The sequence below is a fragment of the Gopherus evgoodei genome, chromosome 6 (assembly GCF_007399415.2).
Source record: "Gopherus evgoodei ecotype Sinaloan lineage chromosome 6, rGopEvg1_v1.p, whole genome shotgun sequence".
NCBI classification, from domain to species: Eukaryota; Metazoa; Chordata; order Testudines; family Testudinidae; genus Gopherus; species Gopherus evgoodei.
The window spans coordinates 136,604,261-136,626,432 of record NC_044327.1 but is presented as its reverse complement, the minus strand read 5'-3'; the positions used below and the strand labels follow the sequence as shown (position 1 = coordinate 136,626,432).

The window sequence follows — 22,172 nt, the reverse complement described above, 5'->3', positions numbered from 1 at the left end:
ACTGACCTGGGTGAGGCTTGGCCCTGGGTGCTCTGGGCTGCTGGGTTCTCTCAGGGTGGGTGGAGGTCGGACCCGTGGGGCTCCACTCAGAGGTGGCTGTGCTCCTTGCTCCTCCCAGAGAAGCTGTGGACGGCCCCAGAGCTGCTGCAGCAGGGGCGCCTGCCCCTCCCAGGGATGCAGAAGGCTGATGTGTACAGCTTCAGCATCATCCTGCAGGAGATTGCCCTGCGCAACGGGCCCTTCTACATCGAGGGCATGGACCTGAGCCCCAAGGGTGAGTGGGGGCTGGGTCCCCAGGGATGGGGCGGTGGGGGGGCTGGATCCTAACGGGGGGGCAGAGCTGGGGCCCAGGGATGGGGTAGTGGGGGGCTGGACCCCGAGGTGAGACTGTGGGTGGGGGAGGCATGATTGGGTCCCTAAGGATGGGGCAGTGGGGGGCTGGACCCTAACATGGGGGGGCAGGGCTGGGTCCCTAGGGACAGTGCGGTGGGGCCCAGACCCCAAGGTGCAAGAGCTGGGGGGGGCAGGTCTGGGTCACTAGGGATGGGGCGACGGGGCCTGGACCCCGAGGTGCAAGGGCAGGGGGTGGGGCAGGTCCCGGTCCCTAGGGATGGGGCAGTGGGGGGCAAGACCCTAACATGTGGGGGGGCAGGGCTGGGTCCTCAGGGATGGGGCGGTGGGGCCCGGACCCCGAGGTGCGAGGACTGGGGGGCAGGGCTGGGTCCCTAGGCACAGGGCAGCGGGGCCCTGGACCCCGAGGTGCGAGTGCAGGGGGGCAGGTCTGGGTCCCTAGGGATGGAGCGGTGGGGCCCAGACCGTGAGGTGCGAGTGCAGGGGGACACGGATGGGCCCCAGGGACAGGGCAGCGGGGCCCCGGACCCCGAGGTGCGAGTGCAGGGGGGCAGGGCTGGGTCCCTAGAGATGGGGCAGTGGGGCCCAGACCGCAAGGTGCGAGGACTGGGGGGCAGGGCTGGGTCCCTAGGGACGGGGCGGTGGGGCCCAGACCCCAAGATGCGAGTGCAGGGGGACAGGGCTGGGCCTCAGGGACAGGGCAGCGGGGCCCCGGATCCCGAGGTGCGAGTGCAGGGGGGCAGGGCTGTGTCCCTAGGGATGGAGCGGTGGGGCCCAGACCGTGAGGTGCGAGGACTGGGGGGCAGGGCTGGGTCCCTAGGGATGGGGCGGTGGGGCCCAGACCCCGAGGTGTGAGGGCTGGGGGGCAGGGCTGGGTCCCTAGGGATGGGGCGGTGGGGCCCAGACCCCGAGGTGCGAGTGCAGGGGGGCAGGGCTGGGTCCCTAGAGATGGGGCGGTGGGGCCCAGACCGCAAGGTGCGAGGACTGGGGGGCAGGGCTGGGTCCCTAGGGATGGGGCGGTGGGGCCCAGACCCCGAGGTGTGAGGGCTGGGGGGCAGGGCTGGGTCCCTAGGCACAGGGCAGCGGGGCCCCGGGCCCTGGACCCCGAGGTGCGAGAGCTGGGGGGCAGGGCTGGGTCCCTAGGGACAGGGCGGCGGGAGCCCATACCCTGAGCTCAGAGTTCAGGGGGGCAGGGCTGGGTTCCCAGGGATGGGGCGGTGGGGCCCAGACCCCGAGATGCGAGGACTGGGGGCGAGGGCTGGGTCCCCAGGGACACGGCGTCAGGGCCCGGACCCCGAGGTGCGAGGACTGGGGGGCAGGGCTGGGTCCCTAGGGATGGAGCGGTGGGGCCCAGACCGTGAGGTGCGAGTGCAGGGGGGCAGGGCTGAGTCCCTAGGCGCAGGGCAGCGGGGCCCCGGACCCCGAGATGCGAGTGCAGGGGGACAGGGCTGGGCCCCAGGGACAGGGCGGCAGGGCCCGAACGCCGAGGTGCGAGGGCTGGTCCAGGCCAGGGCGAAGACACCCAGGCTGCACATCCGGCAGCGCCGGCGTTGGTGCCCCGGGCCTGGCTGGACTCCTTGCCCAGGCCGGTGACGCGCTCCCGTCCCCGCAGAGATCGTGCAGAAGGTGCGGAACAGCCAGAAGCCGTTCTTCCGGCCCTCCATCGACATGGGGCTGCACAGCGAGGAGCTGGCCGTGCTCATGGAACGCTGCTGGGCGCAGGAGCCCGCCGAGCGCCCCGACTTCAGCCAGATCAAGATCTTCATCCGCAGATTCAACAAGTGGGTGCCCCGGCTGGGGCGGGACAGGGCTTGGGGCGCAGCTGGCACCGAGGGGCTGGGGAGGTGTCTGGGGTGTGGGAACACCTGGGAGCAGGGCTGAGACATGTGAGGGGGGCACAGTCGGGCAGGAACGGGGAAGCAGGATGGCGAGTGCGTGCGAACACAGGAGCCTTACGGTGTCGCACACAGCCCCTCCGGGGGGGGGGGGGGTCTTATCTCCCACCTCCCAGTCGTGTGTTCTCAGCTGGGGCATGCTGCTCAGCCTCCCCACTTGGGGTGGGGGGTTCTGCTCCCCACGGGGCGTTGGGTGCCAGGTGTCACTTTCCTGGTGACTGGGTTTTCAGATCCTCCATCAATATGGGGCCAGCCTCAGAGCCAGCAGGGCGACATTCAGACCTGTGTGCCAGCCTCCCTGAGAGCAAATGGGCCTTTCTCCCCCACTACCCCCACGAGCATACAAAATATAGGGGAAACTGAGGCACACTGCAAGGTCATGTAACATATTCCAGAAATTTCCCACTCGGTCACAGTAGCAAGCAGGGTTGTGTAATGCCACAGCCTCTTCTTGAGTGCCAGCCTCAGGAGGAGACTGGGGAGCAGCAGCCCTTGGGGAGCAGGCGCTGGGTGGGTGGGTGTTATGGTACCGCCGTGTTGTGGACACAAGGTCCCCCCATAAGTCTCCCATGGCCTCCCTGCCGGCCTGGCTCTGCAGGGAAGGCAGCACCAGCATCCTGGACAACCTGCTGTCGCGCATGGAGCAGTACGCCAACAACCTGGAGAAGCTGGTGGAGGAGCGGACGCAGGCCTACCTGGAGGAGAAGCGCAAGGCCGAGAACCTGCTCTACCAGATCCTGCCCCAGTAAGAGACCCACACAAGCCCCTGAGCACGCGCTGGCAAGGGGGGGCAGCCGAGGGGGCATATGCCAAGCTCCCCCACGGGTGTGTGCTGGCACGGGCTGAGCGTGTGGAGCACCTCCATGAGCGTGTGGTGGGGTGCGGGGCAGCGTGCCCCCTGGGGAGGTCAGCACCCGGTGCACATGAATATTGCCCGGGACTTTGGAACAAGCAGGGGAGGGCAGGTGGGCCAGGCCTTGGGGAACCCGAGGTATTAGGTCAGTAGGTCAGGGTGCCCCCATGAGGTGAGAGGCCCAGACGTGCTCCCCTGCCCTGGCTGGCCGCCCGCCCTCGCACACTGGGTCAGGAGGGTGCCCCTGCCCAGAGCCTGGGGTTGGGGGGACAGCGCAGATGCTGTGCAATGGCTGGAGCGGGGGCTTGTGGGGGGCAGATCTGGGGATGGTTTGGGGGGAGGGGTGTCAAGCAGCAGATGCCTGAGCCACCACTAAGCGCCCCTTGGGCCGTCCCACAGCCCCACAGGATCCTTGCCATTCCCTCAGAGACCCTCCATCGCCCTGGCCCCACCAGACTGGGGGGACGAGGGGGCTGGCAGGCATTCTCGCTGCTGACTCACGGGAGTGGCTGGTGGCTGAGGGTTAGAGGCCTTAGCACTGGTGCACCCGGCCTTGTGCCTGGGGTGGGGGGCAGGGGCCTAGTGCTCCTGCCTTGCTCCCATTTCACAGCAGGGGTGGGGGGGGGCACCAGTTTGGGACAGCAGCTCACACTGACCTGCTCCCCCCAAGCTCCGTGGCCGAGCAGCTGAAGCGTGGGGAGACGGTGCGGGCCGAGGCCTTCGACAGCGTCACCATCTACTTCAGCGACATTGTGGGGTTCACAGCCCTGTCAGCTGAGAGCACTCCCATGCAGGTAACCGGGGGGAGAGAGCACACCTGTGCAGGTAACCAGGGGAGAGTCCCCATGCAGATAACTGCGGGGAGAGAATACACCTGTGCAGGTAACTGGGGGGAGAGAGCCCTGTCACAGAGTCACCGGACGATGCTCTGGAATTGCTCCCCACCAAGCCAGTCAGGACTTTGGGGAGCCTCCTCTCCCTTGGAGCAGACTTGTTCAGGGCAAGAAGCTCACACGGCTTCACCTCCTGGGTCTGACCTTGGAGCATTCAGCATCCTCTGCCCCTCCATGTGCTTCCCACAGCGAGCCTGCCCAGGTGGGGTCCTGAGGAAGCCACAGGGTCCTGTACCCCCAACTTTACAGTCAGACGTGACTCTCAGCCAGCCAGTAACACAGAGGTTTATTCGATGACAGGAACAGGGTCTAAAACAGAGCTTGTAGATACAGCGAACCGGACCCCTCGGCTGGGTCCATTCTAGGGGGCAGTGAGCCAGACCCCCACATCTGCACTTCACTCCTCGTCCCCAGCCAACTCCAGACTAACCACCCCTCCAGCCCCTCCTCCTCTGCTCCATTTCTTTCCCAGGCCAGGAGGTCACCTGATCTCTTTGTCTCCAACACCTTCAGCTGGCACCTTTGCAGAGGAGGGGCCCAGGCCATCAGTTGCTAGGAGACAGAGTGCCAGGCATTTAGGTGCACTGGCCCTTTGCTCTGCCAGATACTTAAGAACTGCCTAGGGGACACTGAGGCACCAACACAGTATTCAGAGAAAACATTAAGAACATTCCTAGTTCATCACAAGCCCCCATGCAGGTAACTGGAGGGAGAGAACAACTCTGTGCAGGTAACTGGGGGAAGTGAACACACCTGTGCAGGTAACCAGGGGAGGGAGAGCCCCCATGCAGGTAACTGTGCGGGAGAGAACACACCTGTGAAGGTAACCGAGGGAAGAGCTGCCTCTATGCAGGTAACGGGGGGGGGGGGGAGAGAACACACCTGTGCCCGTAACCGGGGGAGAGCCCCCATGCAGATAACTGGGGGGGAGAGAACACACCTGTACAGGTAACTGGGGGGATAGATCACACCTGTGCAGGTAACCGGGAGAGAGCCCCCATGCAGGTAACTCGGGGGAGAGAACACACCTGTGCAGGTAACGGTGGGAGCACCCCCCATGCAGGTAACTGGGAGGGAGAGAACATACCTGTGAAGGTAACTGAGGGGAGAGCTCCCCATGCAGGTAACTGGGAGGGAGAGAACACACCTGTGAAGGTAACTGAGGGGAAAGCTCACCCATGCAGGTAACTGGGAGGGAAGAGAACACACCTGTGCCGGTAACGGGGGGGGAAGAGACCCCCCCATGCACGTTACCTAGGTGGGGGGAGAGCAGCGCCCCTGCAGGGAGCCAGGGGGACCCCTGTGGGGATGGCTCTGTAGGGAAGCAGCCAGCGAGCAGCCTTCCCGGCCCCCTGGCAGCCCAGTTCCCAGAGCTCTGAGCATGGGCTGACCAAAGCGTGGGGGTCCGTGGCCCGCGGTGTGGGTGTGGCTGGGCGCCCCGGGGCAGTGCCAGCAGCGCAGCGAATGGCCAAGGAGGCTGGGCCCTCACCTGTGCTCCCCACCCGCAGGTGGTGACTCTGCTGAACGATCTGTACACCTGCTTCGACGCCATCATCGATAACTTCGATGTGTACAAGGTGAGACTGGCCGGCTGCTATCAGGGCAGGGCCTGGACACAGCCCTGGCACTTGGGCGGGTTGGGGGAAGCCGTGCCCCAGAGGGGGTGAGGAGCTGGGATGGTGCACCTCGGCAAGGGGCCCCGGGGCCTGGCTCTCAGCGGGATGTGGTCACTCCCCTTTGATCTCCCTGGGGTGGCAGACCTGGGCATGCGTTTGCCGGTGCTCGGCCTTGACTCTGCTTGGCCCCCAGGTGGAGACGATTGGAGACGCCTACATGGTGGTGTCAGGGCTGCCGGTGCGGAATGGGAAACTGCACGCCAACGAGATCGTCCGCATGGCGCTGGCACTGCTGGAGGCCGTGAAAACCTTCAAAATCCGACATCGGCCCAACGACCAGCTCCGGCTGCGCATCGGCATCCACACCGGTGAGCCACCGGCACCGCTCGGCAGAGACCAGGCTCCTGCAGCCGGCGGGCGGGCACAGGCCCAGCTCCCCGGTGGGGGCACGCGCTCTGAGTCACCAGCAGGACTGGCAGGGGCGTGCTGGCCTGGGACAGGAGGGGTTCCTGGGACCTGCAGGGGTGACGGCTCTCTCCCCCGGCAGGTCCTGTCTGTGCTGGGGTCGTAGGGCTGAAGATGCCCCGGTACTGCCTGTTTGGGGACACGGTGAACACAGCCTCGCGCATGGAGTCCAATGGGCAGGGTAAGTCTCCTCCCCAGCGGGCAGCTCACCCAGCCCCCACCCAGTGGCCGGGCATGTTAGGGATCTGGCCCTCACCACCCAGTGGCAAGGCGAGTTGAGCCCATCTAGCCCAGTAGCCCCCAGCCCAGATCCAAGCGGTGGGTCTGCGAGTGTAGCTCCAGACCCCCTGCTCTGGCCCTTGGTGACGCCTCCCCCTCCTCTGACCCAGCACTGAAGATCCACGTCTCATCCACCACCAAGGAGGTCCTGGATGAGTTCGGCTGCTTCGAGCTGGAGCTCCGAGGTGACGTGGAAATGAAGGTGAGTCTGGGGCGCTGCTCTGCCAGGGCCGGACGGACGGGGCCAGGGCTGTTGGCATCTCAGTGCTCCTGGGCAGGGACAGGCCAGCTGGGCCCCCGGCGGGGATGGAGATACAGAGCCGACGGGGCACCGGGCGCTGGAAGGTGAGCACGGAGCTGGGAGCAGGTGGAGGGGCCAGGCGTGGGGCCAGTAGCCCAGGATGCCAGGGCCATGGGAGTGCACATACTGGCCCCTGCACAGCTGAGCCCAGCTGCACCACAGCAGCTCTGCCCAGGGAGGGCACATCCTGGCAGCGGGGAGACTTCTCGGGAGCTCTCAGCTGTGACATCCCTTCTCGGGGCCTGGGTGGCCCTGGCTCTGCGAAGCGGAAGCCTAGGGGGGCCTGGCTCCAGCTCTGGGCCATGGAGGACGCGGGGGGTGTGGCTCTGGCCTGAGCTGCTCCCCTCTGGCTTCCAGGGGAAAGGGAAGATGCGGACGTACTGGCTGCTGGGCGAGCGGACAGACGACAGCATCATCTGAGGCCAGCCCTGGGCTGACTCGGGCTCTGCACAGAGCGGGGCTCCGTCGCTGAGCTCCGCGCGCAGGAGGCTGCGCTCCATCTCCGAGCACCACTCCCCAGCCACGGCAGGGAGCGCCCGGCACGCAGGCTCTGCCTCCGGACTGCAGGCCCCAACCGAACCGGCCGAACAGCGGGGCCCTGCTCTGCTGGCAGACTCACAGGGCTGGCACTCAGCCGAGGCGCCCTGTGCACGGTGAGCCGTGCTGCCCAGCCAGCCCTGCCTGCCCCAGCTGCAGTCTCCTTCCACTCAGCCTCCGAGTCCAGGGCCTGGTGGTGATGGCGGGAACCTGCCAGGCCCTGACTGGTGCCGGCACAACCCCACTGCCCTCCTTGGAGCCTGGCTGTACCCTGTGCCAGGGAGGGGCTGGCGGGGCCCTGGGCACCGCCTGAGAACGAGCCCCGGGGCCCTGAGTCTCTGTAACCCATGATCCCCTCTCCAGGCTCGGCTGGCTCTGAGCCCCTCAGCCTCGCCACCCCTGGGCCCAGCCGGCTCTGAGCCATCCCCCCAGGGGCCTGGCTGCTCCCCCATGGCACTTGGCCTTCTCTCCAGTACTCAGCGCCCTGCCCCGAGGTGAGCGAGCTGGGGCTGCTGCCAGGGCTGGCCCTCAGCTGGGGTGCGGGCAGCTCCCTCCCCCACTGTCCTGTGGCCTGGTTCACACGAGCCCGATTCAGCTGCTCGTGCCTTCCCTTGCCCTGTAACTACCTAGGGGGCTGGGCCAACACCCACACCCTGGCAGTGCCCACATCCTCCCCCGGGTGTGAATACAGGGCTCAAACCGTGCACACGACTGTGTTGAAATACAGACTTCCTGAACCGGACCCCGCGTGTCTCTGGGGGCTAATGGGGGAGGGGGTGTGGGGAGAGGGGCTGCTGCGGTGCGACCTCAGGCAGCTGGGGGGGAGAGGGGCTGCCAGGGTGTGAGCCTGAGTGGCTGTGGGGGGAGAGGGGCTGCTGCGGTGTGACCCCGGGCAGCTGTCTAGGAGCTGCAGGGGGAGAGACGCTGCCACCATGTGTCCTGGGGGGGGGGGAGGCTGCCGCGGTGAGACCCCGAGTGGGTATTGGGGGGGGGAGGGGAGAGACGCTGCTGCAGTGCGAACCAGGCAGCTGGGGGGGAGAGGCTGCTGCGGTGCGACCCCCAACGGCTGTCGGGGGCAGAGGGGAGCTGGTGCCACCCTGAGTGGAGGGCTGGGGAGACCTGGCCGGTCAGGTTGCTTTGCCTGGCTGGGTAGTTGGTGCCCAGCTGCAGGGGCTGCAGTGAAGACCAGCTCCTGCAGCGTGTGCCCATGTCATGGGAGGTGGCCCTGTGTGCAGTGATGCCCTGGCACTGCCATGCCCAGCCCTGGCAGCAAGGCCCTGCAGCAGCCGCAGGCCCCGCCTGGCTCCTGGGTCGCTGCGTCTCCTGGAACACAGCCAGGGAACGGCTCGCTGCCCCCGCCGGGTTTGCTTTGGCCTGTGGCCGGAGCGCTTTCCTGCTCAGCCAGCCCCTTCCGGGAAGGCACCTTTGCTGGGAGCCCGCAGCAGGGCTGGTGAGAATGAGATCACCCCTGTTCCCAGCGAGCACTAGGGGGAGCAGTGGGCCATGACCAGGACTGGGGCTACTCCCCCTTTCAAGGCGGGAGGGTGGGGGGGTCAGGGCCAGGGCTCTGCTCATGCCGTCACTGGGGTTGCACTGGTGTCGTGGGGAGCAGGGTCCAGCCCCCTGGGGCCTGTTCAGCTTCTGGCCTCACCAGCAGGAGGCAGGAGTGAGCAGGCTGAGCCGCAGGGGTGGGCAGGACGCCCCAGCTGGCAGATCTGGTCCGTCCCATGGGGGCCCAGCAGGGGTGGGCTCCCCTGTTCCATGATGCCAGAAGAACCCAATGCAGGCTCACGGGCTGTCTGTGCCCATGGGAGGCAGGGCTTAGCTGGCAGCTCTGGTATCCCACCCTGTGCTGCAGCCGCCTGCACCAACCCCAGAGCTGCAAGGAAATCAGCAAACCTGCCACCCCACGGCCTGATGGCAGCAGCTGCTGCCTCCCCCATCCCCAGTAGGGCCAGGGCCAGGGCCAGGGCTGGGCCATGCCGGCCCCAGTGGGCACCCAGCCTCGCCCGGTGGAACTGCTGCTACTGCCCCAACAGCTGCATGAGACTCCAGCAGGGAGGGGGCGCTTGGGACATGGCGGGGACAGGAGCCCTTTGCCTGGGACAATGTCCCCCGACCCAGCTCCAGCTCAGCCAGGCTCCCTGGCCTGCTGCAGCTGGACTCACTGGGCACGCCGGGCTAACAGGCCCCATTCAAGCGGGGCAGCCAGGGATGCTGTCGGCCCTGGCTCAGCACAGCACCTCAACCCCCCCCAAAATGCACTGGGGAGGGGACAGGGCTGGCGGGGGCCCAAGTCTGTGCCCGAGTACCCCGAGCCTGTACAGGGCACTAACAGCCACCTCCTGCAGCACACGCAGCAGCCCTCCAGCCCAGCGCGGAGCCCCCAGCGTCACACCAGCCAGCCGGTCCCGTCCACTCTTTATTGCCCTGCGGGGCCTAAAGTTTGGGGTAGTTCTCTGGGGCGTAGGGCAAGGGCTGGTCCAGGTAGTCGCTGATCGGGGTGGTGAAGGTCGCGTTCCTCCGAAAGGGGGTGTCGCTGGTACGGATGTTGGAGACGCCCTGAAAGAAGAGGAATTGGACAGCGTCCCAGGTGAACAGAGCAGGGCTTCCAGGGGGGGCCTCAGTTGTGGGACGGGGCAGAGGCAGCAGGGCCCCTGGCTGGGGGACGGGGCAGAGGTGGCAGGGCCCCGGCTGGGGGACAGGGCGGACATGGCAGGGCCCCGGCTGGGGGACGAGGCAGAGGTGGAGGGCCCAAGCTGGGGGATGTGGTGGATGTGGCAGGCCCCGGCTGGGGGACGGGGCGGACATGGCAGGGCCCCGGCTGGAGGACGGGGCAGAGGCGGCAGGGCCCCAGCTGGGGGATGGGGCAGAGGCGGCAGGGCCCCAGCTAGGGGACGGGGTGGACATGGCAGGGCCCCGCATGGGGGATGGGGCAGAGGCGGCAGGGTCCCAGCTCGGGGACGGGGCAGAGGCGGCAGGGCTCAAGCTGGGGGATGTGGTGGATGTGACAGGCCCCGGCTGGGGGACAGGGTGGACATGGCAGGGCCCCGGCTGGGGGATGTGGCGGACGCAGCAGGGCCCCCAGGCTGGGGGACAGGGCAGAGGCAGCAGGGCCCTGGCTGGGGGAGGGGGTGGACGTGGCAGGGCCCCAGCTGGGGGACGGGGCAGAGGCGGCAGGGTCCCAGCTGGGGGATGGGGCAGAGGCGGCAGGGTCCCAGCTGGGGGATGGGGCAGGCCCCAGCTGGGGGACGGGGCAGAGGCGGCAGGGTCCCAGCTGGGGGATGGGGCAGGCCCCAGCTGGGGGACGGGGCAGAGGCGGCAGGGTCCCAGCTGGGGGACGGGGCAGAGGTGTGCTGAGGAGAGCAGCAGGAGTCACTCCACTCCCCTGCCCCTGGGGGTGGCTGCCAGTGTGTTGGGTCAGGCCCAGCCCTGCTAGCAGCCGTGCGTGGGAGGCAGGTGGGTACGGCTGAGCGGCTGGGAAAGTCGCCCGCTGCTCGCAGGCAGCCCGGCTGGCATGGACTGGGGGTACTTACAGGCAGCTGGCGGGCGCTCTCCAGCCAGAAGGTGTGGGGCTGCTCCAGGCGATAGTCGTGGGGCTGAGAGAAGCACAAACGCAGAGCGTGCCCGTCAGCAGGGAGTGCCCGTTGGCTGTGCAGGGAGCTGCACCCCCCCCCCAGGCTTCCCGAGCTCCTGGGATGGGCGCTCAGCTTGCCCTGCCTGAGGACCCCGAGGCGGGCACTAGAGTGGGCAGCACGTGAGGCTGCAGCTCAGCCCCCGTCAGCGCTGGCTGTGATGCCGAGCGCCAGGAACAGCAGGGGCTGAAAGGCTGCGCATTACCCCAGCTGGGAGAGTGCAGGTGGCAGGTCCGTGCCCTGGCCATGTGCCCATCCAGCTCCTCCCCGCTTGGCCCCTCCTCCCATGGATCAGTCACTAGCCCACCCGCCCTGTGCCCCAGCTCTGTCCCTGCAGGCTGAGCGCTGAAGCGGTGCCGAGCCCTGGGCCCAGCGCTCACCCTGGTGGGGGGCAGCAGTGCAGCCTGGAAGCCCTCCTGGCAGTAGTCCCGGTGGGTGGTGGAGAGCGACTCCATGGGCCCGGCAGGAGGGTAAAGCTCCGTCAGGGTCTCCTTCCTGCAGAGAGACGCGGGGGTTATGAGGGATAGGGGCGCAGCACCCCAGGCACCTACCGGGGCCCTATGGGAAGGTTCTGCAACCACACAGGGCTCAAGCTGCAAGGGGCCCCGCCCCCATGGGGAGGAGTCTGCACAGTGCTCACCTGGCTCCACCCCTGGGGAGGAGTCTGTGAAGAGCCCCGCCCCCTCACAAGGGTGGGGCTGGGCGAGTGTTAATATGCTCAGGGGCAGGGCTTGGCTGTGCCCTGGTGCCCACATGGGCGCTGGCTGCAGGGCGCTGGGTAGGAAAGCAGCAGAATGGTGCATATCAGGCTGGGCTGCAGCCTCCTCGGGGCTGGCCAGAGCCTGGGAGTGAAGCCCACATCCTCTGTCCCGGCAAGCCAGTGCCCCGCAACATCACGCAGGCCCTGGCTGGGCCGTGCCCTCAGGGCTCCCATTAGTCAGACACCCAAAGCCGCTGGCCGCCCCCAGAACAGTCCATCTTTGGGGCTCCATGGGCCAGCTGGGACACCCTACCAGGCCTAGAGACAGTGGCTCCTTGGCCTCCAGCTGCCAGGCCCATGGCCACCCAGGCGTTTCCCTCCCCACTGGACATGTGCTAGAATGGGTCCCCGGGCCGGGCCAGTGGAGCAGCTGCTCCCAGCCCCACCTGCTCACACTGCGCCTGGGAGGGAGCGCTGCCCCCCAGACTCCTTGGAAAGGCTCCTAATCTCTCCTGCTGCCTCCTTTCCCAGGCTCACAATGCTTCCCTTATCACGGGCTGGGGGAGCAGCCAGCACATGGGCCCCAGACGCTATCACGAAGGAAAAGCAACAGGAAACCCCCAGGCCTGGAGCATGAGGCAGCCCAGTGGCTCAGCACAGGGTGCAGGCGAGGAAAAAGGAGTTCCTCCACCTGAATCTGAGCCGCACTCGCCTCTGCTGGGGTCGGCGTGGGTTGGGCTGAACCAGGAACCAGCCGCACTGGCCCCAGGCCCTTCACAGCAGTGAGCCCGCCAGCCGCCCCGCAGGGGGGCTACAGTCCAGACAGGCACCCGGCACTGCCGGAGTCTGGGCCCCACGGAGCGCTCACCTGGCGGGGCCTGGGCCAGCCAAGTGTCTCACACCCCCTCCAGGCTGGGCACCCGACTGGGCCGGGCAGCCTCGGGAAGGGTCGCGCTGGGCTGGGCTCTCGCTATGCAGGATAAAACTGCGTGTGAGACAGCTGCAACCCCTCCCCAGCCCCTCAGAGATGAGGACCCCCACAGAATGTCCCCCTGCCCTAGCCCCACGGGACGCCTGGGAAACCACAGCCACGAGCTGGCAGAGCCAAGTGACATTGTGCTGGAGCTGTGGAAAACCGGGGGCCCTGTACCCAGGGCTGGAGGCAGGAATCCAGAGCAAGCAGCACCCAGTGGGGCCAGGAGGCCCAGGAATGTTGGCAGTGCCAGGGCAGCCAAGCAGCATATCGGGGCATTTCCACAGGCTCTTCTCCAGCACCGGCTGCTCAGCGCACGCTTCCTCGCCGGGGAGACGGACTCCGCTAGTGGGACTCTGGCCAGCACGCTAAGAACAGCAGTGGAGACTAAGGTGACCAGATAGGGGCAGTCCCGACTTTTGGGTCCTTCTGATATAGGCTCCTATTACCCCCCCACCCCGTCCTGATTTTTCACACTTGCTGTCTGGTCACCCTAATGGAAATGCTGCAGCACCAGTGGAGACTCAGTCGGAGACCACACATGGCCCCCAGGGTCGGTAGGGTGGGCTAGAGCCCGGGTGGCCAGGCTGAACCTCTGCCACTGCTGCAATGCCCACAGTGATTCAGCTACCCGGCTGGAGCGCCATCTCCCACTGCGCAGCCAGCCTGCTCACTGCCAGCCCCGCACTGCCCTCCCACCCTCCCTGCTGGACTCACCTGTATTTCTGGTACAGCATTAACTCCAGCATGGCCTCCCGCTGCCCTGCAGGGAGAGACGGGGCACAGCTCTATGCTGCAGCTCCTGGACTCACAGCCCCTGCCCAGGCAGTGGCGTGGGGTGGGCTGGGGGGCCAAGAGAAAACACAAGGGCAGCCCACGGGGCGCAGGGAGCACCATGGCCACATAGGGAAGGGCAGCGACCCACACCCACAGATACAGCCCAGGCACCTGAGACCCAGAGAGAGCTGCCTCTGGGGGGAGCCCATGAGCATGAACCCGGGAGGGGCGGCGTAGAGGGTCACATATCTGCCAGCCTGAGACGCGAGGGATGAGGTGGCCGGGGAGGCAGGGGCCGTTACAAAGCATTACAGCAGCATGGCTCACAGGCCAGTCCCTACTCCCCCCCAGTCTCCCCGGGATGCCGGGGCACCATGCCACCTCACACACCAGGGCACAGCTTGAACTGCACTGAAGTCTACTTTTCCTGTCCCAAATGGCTGTGTTGCTGTGGGCTGTTAAACAGCTGCCATGCCTCACCCCAGAGGCAGGGTAAGTGATCCCTGCATACACAGCTACAAAACGCTCGGGTGCTGCCTGGAGGAAAAGTGCTAAGACTGCCTGATACTGTTACTCTCCCCAAGCCAGGTGGAACAGGGATGGGGGCTGCCATGGCAGGGGTGGGGCGCTCACCCTTGCACAGACCAGCGCTGCCAGTCCCGCCGGGTTTTGGTGATGAGGCCCATCCCCACAAGCAGAGACTGAGCCTGCAGACCCCTAGGGAGCCAGTGGGGCAGCGCCAGGCCCCAGAGCACAGGGACAGGCGAGTGGCCCAGGGTGCTACCCCATCCCACTTTCACATTGGAGCACATGGAACCACAGCCCTGTGCTCCCCACCCGAGCTGCTCCAGGCCCCCAGGCCTCACCTCTCACAGGCAGCCCGGTCCGCTGGGGCCTGCGATAGGAATCCTTCATGGTGGTGCTGTCGGCCAGCTGCGAGAGGAGCTGAAGGGTGAGCAGCCCACGGTGCCCGTGCCGGTAGAAGAAGCCTTCACTGCACAGCTCTGGACTCGGCACTCGATCCAGCTCGTTCGTGGTCCTCTGGAAACAAGCAGCAGCACCAGCAAGTCCAGGGTGGGGAGGGCACAGCCAGCCCCGGCCCCAGCCTTCCACGCCAAAGGAGGACGGCTATCGGGCAGCGTGGCCTGTGGAGACTGCAGCACCCAGCATGCACCACTCCTCGGCAGCAAGGCAGCCTGCCAAGGGGATGGGTCTGAGTGCAGCTCACCCCAAGCCCAGCTCCTTCTCCAGCTTCCTCTGCTCCCCCAGTCCCCGAGGAGCTGCGAGACACAGTGCTGCTGTGCCAACGCCTGCTAATGCCAGGACTGTGCCCTCGGCGGGGGGAGCCTTACAGACCCCTCCGCACAGTGAGATGTGCTGCACGGATACAGCCTCGCACCAACACTCAGAGCCCAGCACGAGCCCTGAGAGCAGCAGCTCGGTGACCACAGGCTGGAAGAGGGCCTGAGACAGGGGCACTTTCTCCTGCAGGGTCCAGAGAAGCAAGGCTGCCTCAGTGTGTCAGGACTCGTCTCAGAGACTCTCAAAAGGGGAAGAGGGAAACCAGCCCTTGGCCCTGGGGCAGGGAAAAGGTGCAGATGGCACCAAAGTGTCCAGCTCTACCCCCTCCCTCACCTCCCTACCAAGGATCACCCCAACTGTTCCTCTTCCTTCCTTGGACCCCCCTGCCTCCTAGGCCAGCACCCCGGGTGCCTCTGTCACAGTCTTCTCATCTCTACAAGGGGAACAAATATTGACACGCGGCTCTTCGGTCTAGCAGAGGAAGGTGTAGCAGGATCCAGCAGCTGGGAGTTGAAGCCAGACACATTCAGATAGGAGCTGAGGTGTAAGTGCTTCGCAGTGAGAAAAATTCGCCGTTTCCTGAGGGTCCTGGGGGATGCTCCATCGCTGACCCTTGTAGCTCAAGATAAAAGCTGCTCTCCTTCCAACAGGAATTCATCCAAGGAAGTTCTCCAGCCACTGTTATACAGCAGGTCAGACTGGTCCAGGCCCTGTGTCACGGAGTCCCCGGGTGATGCTCTGGAACTGCTACTCACAAAGCCAGTCAGGACTTTGGGAAGCCTCCTCTCCCTCGGAGCAGACTGTCTGCAGGGCAAGAAGCTCACACGGCTTCACCTCCTGGGTCTCTCCTTGGAGCATTCAGCATCCTCTGCGCCTCCATGCGCTTCCCACAGCGAGCCTGCCCCAGCGGGGTCCTGGGGAAGCCACAGGGTCCTGCCCCCCCAGTTCGCAGTCAGACGTGACTCTCAGCCAGCCAGTAACACAGAGGTTTATTCAGTGACAGGAACAGGGTCTAAAACAGAGCTTGTAGGTACCGCAAACCGGACCCCTCAGCGGGTCCATTCTGGGGGGCAGTGAGCCAGACCCCCACGTCTGCACTTCACTCCTCGTCCCCAGCCAGCTCCAGACTAACCACCCCCTCCAGCCCCTCCTCTCTGCTCAGTTCCTTTCCCGGGCCAGGAGGTCATCTGACTTCTTTGTCTCCCTCACCTTTAGCATCCCCTTGCAGGGGGGAAGGGCCTGGCCATTAGATGCCAGGAGACAGACAGTCAGCCAGGAACTGAGGCCCCCCCCACAGTATTCAGAGGGAACATTAAGAACATTCCCAGTTCATCACACCCTGTGTCGTGCAGGGGGTCAGACTGGTCCCAGGATCTCTGCCGTGCAGGGGGGTTGGACCGGTCCCACGGCCTGTGCCGTGCAGGGGGTCGGACCAATCCCAGGGCCCTGTGCCGTGCGGGGGCTTGGACCGGTCCTAGTCTCTGTGCCATGCGCGGGGGTCGGACCGGTCCCACGGCCCATGCCATGGGGCAGTCGGACCGGTCCTAGGGCCCTGTGCCGTGCGGGGGGGTCGGACCGGTCCTAGGGCCCTGTGCCGTGCGGGGGGGGTCGGACCGGTTCCAGGGCCCTGTGCCGTACGCGGGGATCGGACCAGTCCCAGGGCCCTGTGGCATGCGCAGGGGGTCGGACTGGTCCCAGGGCCCTGTGCCGTGCGGGGGGGTCGGACCGGTTCCAGGGCCCTGTGCCGTACGCGGGGATCGGACCAATCCCAGGGCCCTGTGCCGTGCGGGGGCTTGGACCGGTCCTAGTCTCTGTGCCATGCGCGGGGGTCGGACCGGTCCCACGGCCAGTGCCGTGGGGCAGTCAGACCGGTCCTAGGGCCCTGTGCCGTGCGGGGGGGTCGGACCGGTTCCAGGGCCCTGTGCCGTGCAGGGGGGTCAGACCGGTCCCAGGGCCCTGTGCCGTATGCGGGGATCGGACCGGTCCCAGGGCCCTGTGGCATGCGCGGGGGGTCGGACTGGTCCCAGGGCCCTGTGGCGTGCGCGGGGGGTCGGACTGGTCCCAGGGCCCTGTGCCGTGCGCGGGGTCGGACCGGTCCCAGGGCCCTGTGGCATGCGCAGGGGGTCGGACTGGTCCCAGGGCCCTGTGCCGTATGCGGGGATCGGACCGGTCCCAGGGCCCTGTGGCATGCGCAGGGGGTCGGACTGGTCCCAGGGCCCTGTGGCGTGCGTGGGGGGTCGGACCGGTCCCAGGGCCCTGTGGCGTGCGCGGGGTCGGACTGCATGATCACACTGGTCCCTTCCAGCCTTGGAGTCTAGGACTTATGATGTGAAACTGGCATCAGGGTACTGGACTCTCCCACCCTGGAACTCAATTCACTGAGCCACGACTGGCCTGGCGACAAGTGTTGCCATAGCATAAAAGAGACACATCCTTTGAGCCTCTGAACAGAAAGGCCCAATCCCCACACACCCTGTGGCTCTTTATCCTGGCTGTTGGGAGGCTAGGAGCTCTGCAGGGAACCCCATCCTGGCCGGTGCTGAGTGTATGGGGTTGGGACTGTATGCGCACCGAGAGCCCTGGCCGGGAGGGTGCTGACATTGACATTTCAGTAATGAAGGAGATGTCAGGGCGGGTGAGATTGGACTTGTGGGCCAAGTGCAGACAAACCGCTGAGGCTGGCCGGGGAAGCCAGTGCAGGGGTGACGTGGGGAAAGTGACGGGCGAGGAGAATGACCTGGGTAGCAGAATTCCGAATGCAGCCGAGTGGGGCAGGGCTGCATGGTCAAGGCCAGAGAGGGGTGCGAGGCGCTGGGATCCCGGAGAAGAGTTTTCACTGTGTGGGTGGACAGGAAAGACTGGGTCTTCCAGACACGATGCAGAAAGACTCAGCAGGATGTAGACCTCGCCTGGGGGTGAGGGCCTAGAGAAGTGCCCGAGTAGAAGATGAGGCGAGGTTACGGCCCCAGGTAGCAGGCAGGATGGTGGATCATACCAAACTCTGCCTGGGAGGACCAGGGGGGGTCTGATATATGTGACCTCCCACCAGGAATGGCTCCAGTGCAGCCACTGGCACCATTCAGCACAAGTCACTGCCCCAGGACTCCATAGCACCCCCACTGCTCACAAGGATGGCGAAGCTGTCATGAAACTGACCAGAGGCTCATTAGGGAAGCCAGAGAAGCAGCAGCAGCCGCAGGGGCCTACAGACTCAGGCAGATGCTAGGCATTGGTCTGCTCTGGTATAGTGAGGGGTGGGTACCAAGCTAGCTGGGCCCTGATGCAGAGTGCCGGGGTGGGGGGGGGGTGGAGGCAGCGGCCTTGCTGGGCCATTGGCAGGGTGGGGTGATGCCAGGCTGGTGGCCACGGGACATTGATGTAGGGACATCAGTGCTTTGCATCAATGTGGCGTTGTATGTGCTGCTGTGTAAATACCAGCAGGCTGCCACTTTGCTGCAAACAGATGGGGGAAATTACCTCCTCCTGCCAGTTATGGACTAGGCACTTCCCGCGGGATACAAGCCCTGGTTGCTTCTCAGGCATCTCAGCCTTGCTGGGCGACATCTCGACCATGCAGGGCAGCAGCTCTCCCAGGCTGCTTCCCGGCTCTCCATGGCTGGGTGGCAGCTCAGCCAGACAGGGCTCCATCTCAACCTTGCTGGGTGGCATTTCTCCAGGCATCTCTGCCACGCAGGACGATAGCTCTCTGTGGCAGGGCGGCATCTCTCCATTGCTCCCTGGCAGCTCTTCCTGGCTGTGCAGCACGGCTTGCTCTGGAAGAGCTAACCTGTGTGTAGGAGGAAGGAGAAAGCACTGTCATTTACACTATGGTCACAATGCAATGGGTTCACAATCAACATCTGCTCTCCACAGCAGATGCCGTCTCACCCTCGACCCAACCCAGAGACCCAGCTAGACCAGGGCCTAGGTGCACCTTGATGCAGAAGTCCATGGGGCTCTACCTATGCAGCCCTGCCTCATGACACGGCCCTCCCCCCCTCCACCTGGTCCCACCATTCTCAGACCAGTGGTGGTAGTAGGGATCCCATTCTCCCCCACAATGAGGCAGGAGCTGCAGCAGGGCCCCTCTCCCATCAGGAGCACCAGCGTTTCTTGTTCCCTCCTGGAGAGGTAGGGTGTGAAGAAATTGGAATTTTCTGTAATATTTTTGAGAATCCTGCGTGCCTCAGTTTCCCCTGCGTGCTGCATTGTTGCCAAGTGAGTGGGAAAGGGCTGTTTGCTCTAGGGTGGGCTAAGAGACACAGGTGTGTGTGTCACCAAGCTGTCTGGGCCTTGGTCCCCACACAGTAAGGCATTTGAGAAAACAATGGCAACTCGTCACCCAGACATTGACTCCATGTGACCAAGGCCCCAGAGGGATTGGGATTTCCCACCTCTCAGCAGGAAGGCTGAGCACCATTCCCCAGCTGGAGAACAAAGGACTGGGGTGGAAGGAGGTGGGGGATCAGAGCTGGCAGCTGGGAGAAGCCAGGTTCTCACCTGGAGTCTGACCTACGAGATCAGATGGGGAGACAGACGGAGCTTGACCCAAGGGCAGGAGTGCAAGTAGGGCAGTACCCTCCAGTACGCAGTACCGGCAAGAGATTTGAGCGAGTACTGGGTACCGGAAAGACTTGGAGCTAGTCCCCCCTCACCCTTGGGCTGCACTCTGCTCCTTAAAGGAGCAGAATGCTGTTAGGGAGGGCATTCATTCTCGAACTGGCTTTAACAGCACAATACATATGCTAACAACCTTAAACAAAGGCTTTAAGTTTGTTAGCATATGTATTGTGATGTTATGTTGGTCAGGAGTCCTCAAGAGGGGAGAGTGGGGGGATGGAAGGTGTTTAAACCGTGGTTTTGACTCTGTTTCTCCCCATTGGTCTGAATTATCCATGACCTCCATACTGCATCACATCAAGTCCAAATCATTAGAGGAATGCCTCTGCTTGCACTGCCCAGAGGATGTTTGGATTCTGATGTCAGCCCAGTTCTGCAGCCTGACAGGAATCAGGTGTTGTCCCCAGTGTACAAAGAATTCTTCTTTGCAGCCAAACTAGTCTAACATGCATTTTGCTAACTGGAACTGGAGCAGCAAAACAAAGAAAACAAATGCCTCATTTTCCAGCTTTGTGGGTGAGAGAACTAGAAGTGAAGATTATAATGCTAGACATTGACGGCCTCAAACCAGCTGCCTCAGGAATCTGCCAAGAACTTTGCTGACAATATGTTCCTCATCTTAGCAACGGAGCTAAGAGTTATCACACGCCTGTCCACCTTTATTCGAATGAAGCTCCCTCTGATCTCACAGCTCAGGCATCAGTTTTGTCCAAAACAATTTACAAACTTGGAACCTAATCCTGTAAACCTTTAATCATTTGATCAACCCCACTGAAGACAATGAGACTATTTGCATGACTATGGACCAATTTTGTGGGCTGGTAAGAGTTTCAGGAGTCTGTTCCTGTAAAGGAAGTCAAATCCCCCATTGAAATACGTTAGGTACAATAGTTAGTTTAGGGTACGGTTCTACTCAAAATTGGTCTATTAATAAGTCAGACATATGCTGAAATGGCTCCTCACCCAACTCCCATATTCCACATAAACAGACTGAATACTACATGAGGGGGGAAGTGAGTAGCTAAGCATGTTGATGTTTGTATATACAAAGGGGGGGTAATCAGAGGGGATGGGGAGAGCGGGGGGGGCCCGAGCTGCGGCAGGGAGGGGTTGCATGGAGGGTCACGTGGGGAGGTCACACACACCCCTTGTGTTCCTCCCATGAGTGCAGTACCTGCAAGAAATGATTTCTACTTGCACCACTGCCCATGGAGTTCCCTACAGTGTGGCTGGGCTCTGGGCTGGCCAGACTGGACGATGCTCCAACCGTCAGTTCTCTGGGCTACCCTAAGCGCTCCCTGTGCTGTGTCCAGGTGACGGACAGACCCGACTGTTCTGGCAGTGCTGGGTGAGTGTCACTGCAGATGCTGGGTGTGATGAAGTGGGGCTGTTCTTAATGTTTTCCCTAATACTGTGGGGGGGCCTCAGTTTCTGGCTGACCCTCTGTTGCCTGGCAACTAATGGCTGGGGCTCTTCCCCCCTGCAGGGGATGCTAAAGGTGTGGGAGAACAAAGAGGTCAGGTGACCTCCTGACCCGGGAAAGGAACTCAGCAGAGGAGAGGTTGGAGAGGGGTTCAGTTTGGGGGCTGGCTGGGGACGAGGAGTGAGGGTAGACCTGGGGATCTGCCTCACTGGGCCCCAGAATGGACCCGACTGAGGGGTCCGGTTCTCTGTACCTACAAGCTCTGTTTTAGACCCTGTTCCTGTCATCGAATAAACCTCTGTGTTATTGGCTGGCTGAGAGTCACGTCTGACTGCAAAGTGGGGGTGCAGGACCCTCTGGCTTCCCCAGGACCCCACTTGGGCGGGCACGCCCGGAGGGGCAGAGGATGCTGAATGCTCCAAGGTCAGACCCAGGAAGTGAAGCCATGTGAGCTTCTTGCCCTGGAGACAGTCTGCTCCAAGGGAGAGGAGGCTCCCCAAAGTCCTGACTGGCTTTGTGGGGAGCAGTTCCAGAGCATTGCCGGGGGACTCCGTGACAACAGGTGGTAACAGTGGGATGTACTGCACTCCGTGAATGGCGATTCTTGCAGTAAGTGACAGGGGAGCAGTAAAACAAAGGAGGGATAATGAGGACCAGGCGTGCTGAAGGCTCAGAGAGGGACGGCTTCAGGGGGCAGTTAACCTCTGGGAGTGTGTGACCAGCGAGGACTGTTGGAGTAACGGGGTCCCCCTAAGGACTGCAGCGAGCAGTCTCAGGGGCGGAGGAGCTTGCCGCTCGACCCTGGGAGAGAGAAGGACTTTTGCAGTAACAGGGTTCCCCTGGGGATTGCAGGAGCAGTCCCAGGGGTGGAGGAGTCTGCAACTCAACCCTGGCAAAGTGGTGATCACGAGAAGGGCTGGCACACCAGGGGTTCTTCCTGGAAACCATGGGGGAGCCAAGAGCACACAGGCCTGTGAGTCCAGAGCCACTTTGGAGCGGTGAAGTGATGGCCTATCACCATCCCCTTAAGGACATTGTGATCCTGTGCACAAAGAGAGGGTTACACATGGGGACGTTCACCAAGGCACAGTTAATCGTGCAGTTGGAGGAGAAGGACCGCTCTGAGGAGCAGATTCCTGACCCAGATGGGGCTACAAGAGGATCTGGGAGCAGCTGGAGCAGCAGCCAGGCATCCCCGGGAGTCTGGTCCCCAATCAGACGAGGGTCTTCACGATCGGGTTCCCCATCAGGCGATCAGAGACGGATGGGATGGGAGCAGATCCTGAGAGAGCGAGAGGACCATGAGAGAGAGCAAGAGCCTGAGGAAAAGCTGCAGGAGAAGCAGCAGCGGCACGGACTGGTGATGGTGGAGCTGAGAGGCATAGGGGGCTGCTCAGGGGTGAGTGAGGATAGACCTCGGGCTGCCAGTTCCACAGGGAACCTCAACACTAAATTGCTGCCCCTGGTTAAGGAGGGAGGGGATGTAGATGCCCACCGTACTGCCTTCAGACAGGCGGGTGATTTGAACCAGGGGGACCCTGCGGAAATGCCC

General features: G+C 64.0%; 2 protein-coding genes across 4 annotated transcripts in view; one reads left to right on the top strand and one right to left on the bottom strand.

Annotated features, from left to right (window-relative positions):
• NPR2 (natriuretic peptide receptor 2) overlaps nt 1-7,932 on the top strand; it is a 56,713-nt gene extending 48,781 nt beyond the window's left edge. For both annotated transcript variants that reach the window (XM_030567481.1, XM_030567480.1), the window contains 9 exons: nt 119-274; nt 1,964-2,132; nt 2,845-2,991; nt 3,770-3,893; nt 5,501-5,569; nt 5,802-5,976; nt 6,156-6,254; nt 6,463-6,554; nt 7,011-7,932. In XM_030567481.1, coding sequence (XP_030423341.1) covers nt 119-274; nt 1,964-2,132; nt 2,845-2,991; nt 3,770-3,893; nt 5,501-5,569; nt 5,802-5,976; nt 6,156-6,254; nt 6,463-6,554; nt 7,011-7,073 — 1,094 coding nt within the window. In that variant the 3' untranslated portion in view covers nt 7,074-7,932. The remainder of the gene's footprint in view (nt 1-118; nt 275-1,963; nt 2,133-2,844; nt 2,992-3,769; nt 3,894-5,500; nt 5,570-5,801; nt 5,977-6,155; nt 6,255-6,462; nt 6,555-7,010) is intronic.
• Nucleotides 7,933-9,599: 1,667 nt separating this feature from the next.
• The window catches only part of SPAG8 (sperm associated antigen 8), a 37,556-nt gene continuing 24,983 nt past the window's right edge, over nt 9,600-22,172 (bottom strand). For both annotated transcript variants that reach the window (XM_030567732.1, XM_030567731.1), the window contains exons 2-7: nt 18,055-18,364; nt 14,142-14,316; nt 13,216-13,261; nt 11,206-11,320; nt 10,727-10,789; nt 9,600-9,752 (exon numbers count right to left, since the gene is read on the bottom strand). In XM_030567732.1, coding sequence (XP_030423592.1) covers nt 9,630-9,752; nt 10,727-10,789; nt 11,206-11,320; nt 13,216-13,261; nt 14,142-14,316; nt 18,055-18,300 — 768 coding nt within the window. In that variant the 5' untranslated portion in view covers nt 18,301-18,364 and the 3' untranslated portion in view covers nt 9,600-9,629. The remainder of the gene's footprint in view (nt 9,753-10,726; nt 10,790-11,205; nt 11,321-13,215; nt 13,262-14,141; nt 14,317-18,054; nt 18,365-22,172) is intronic.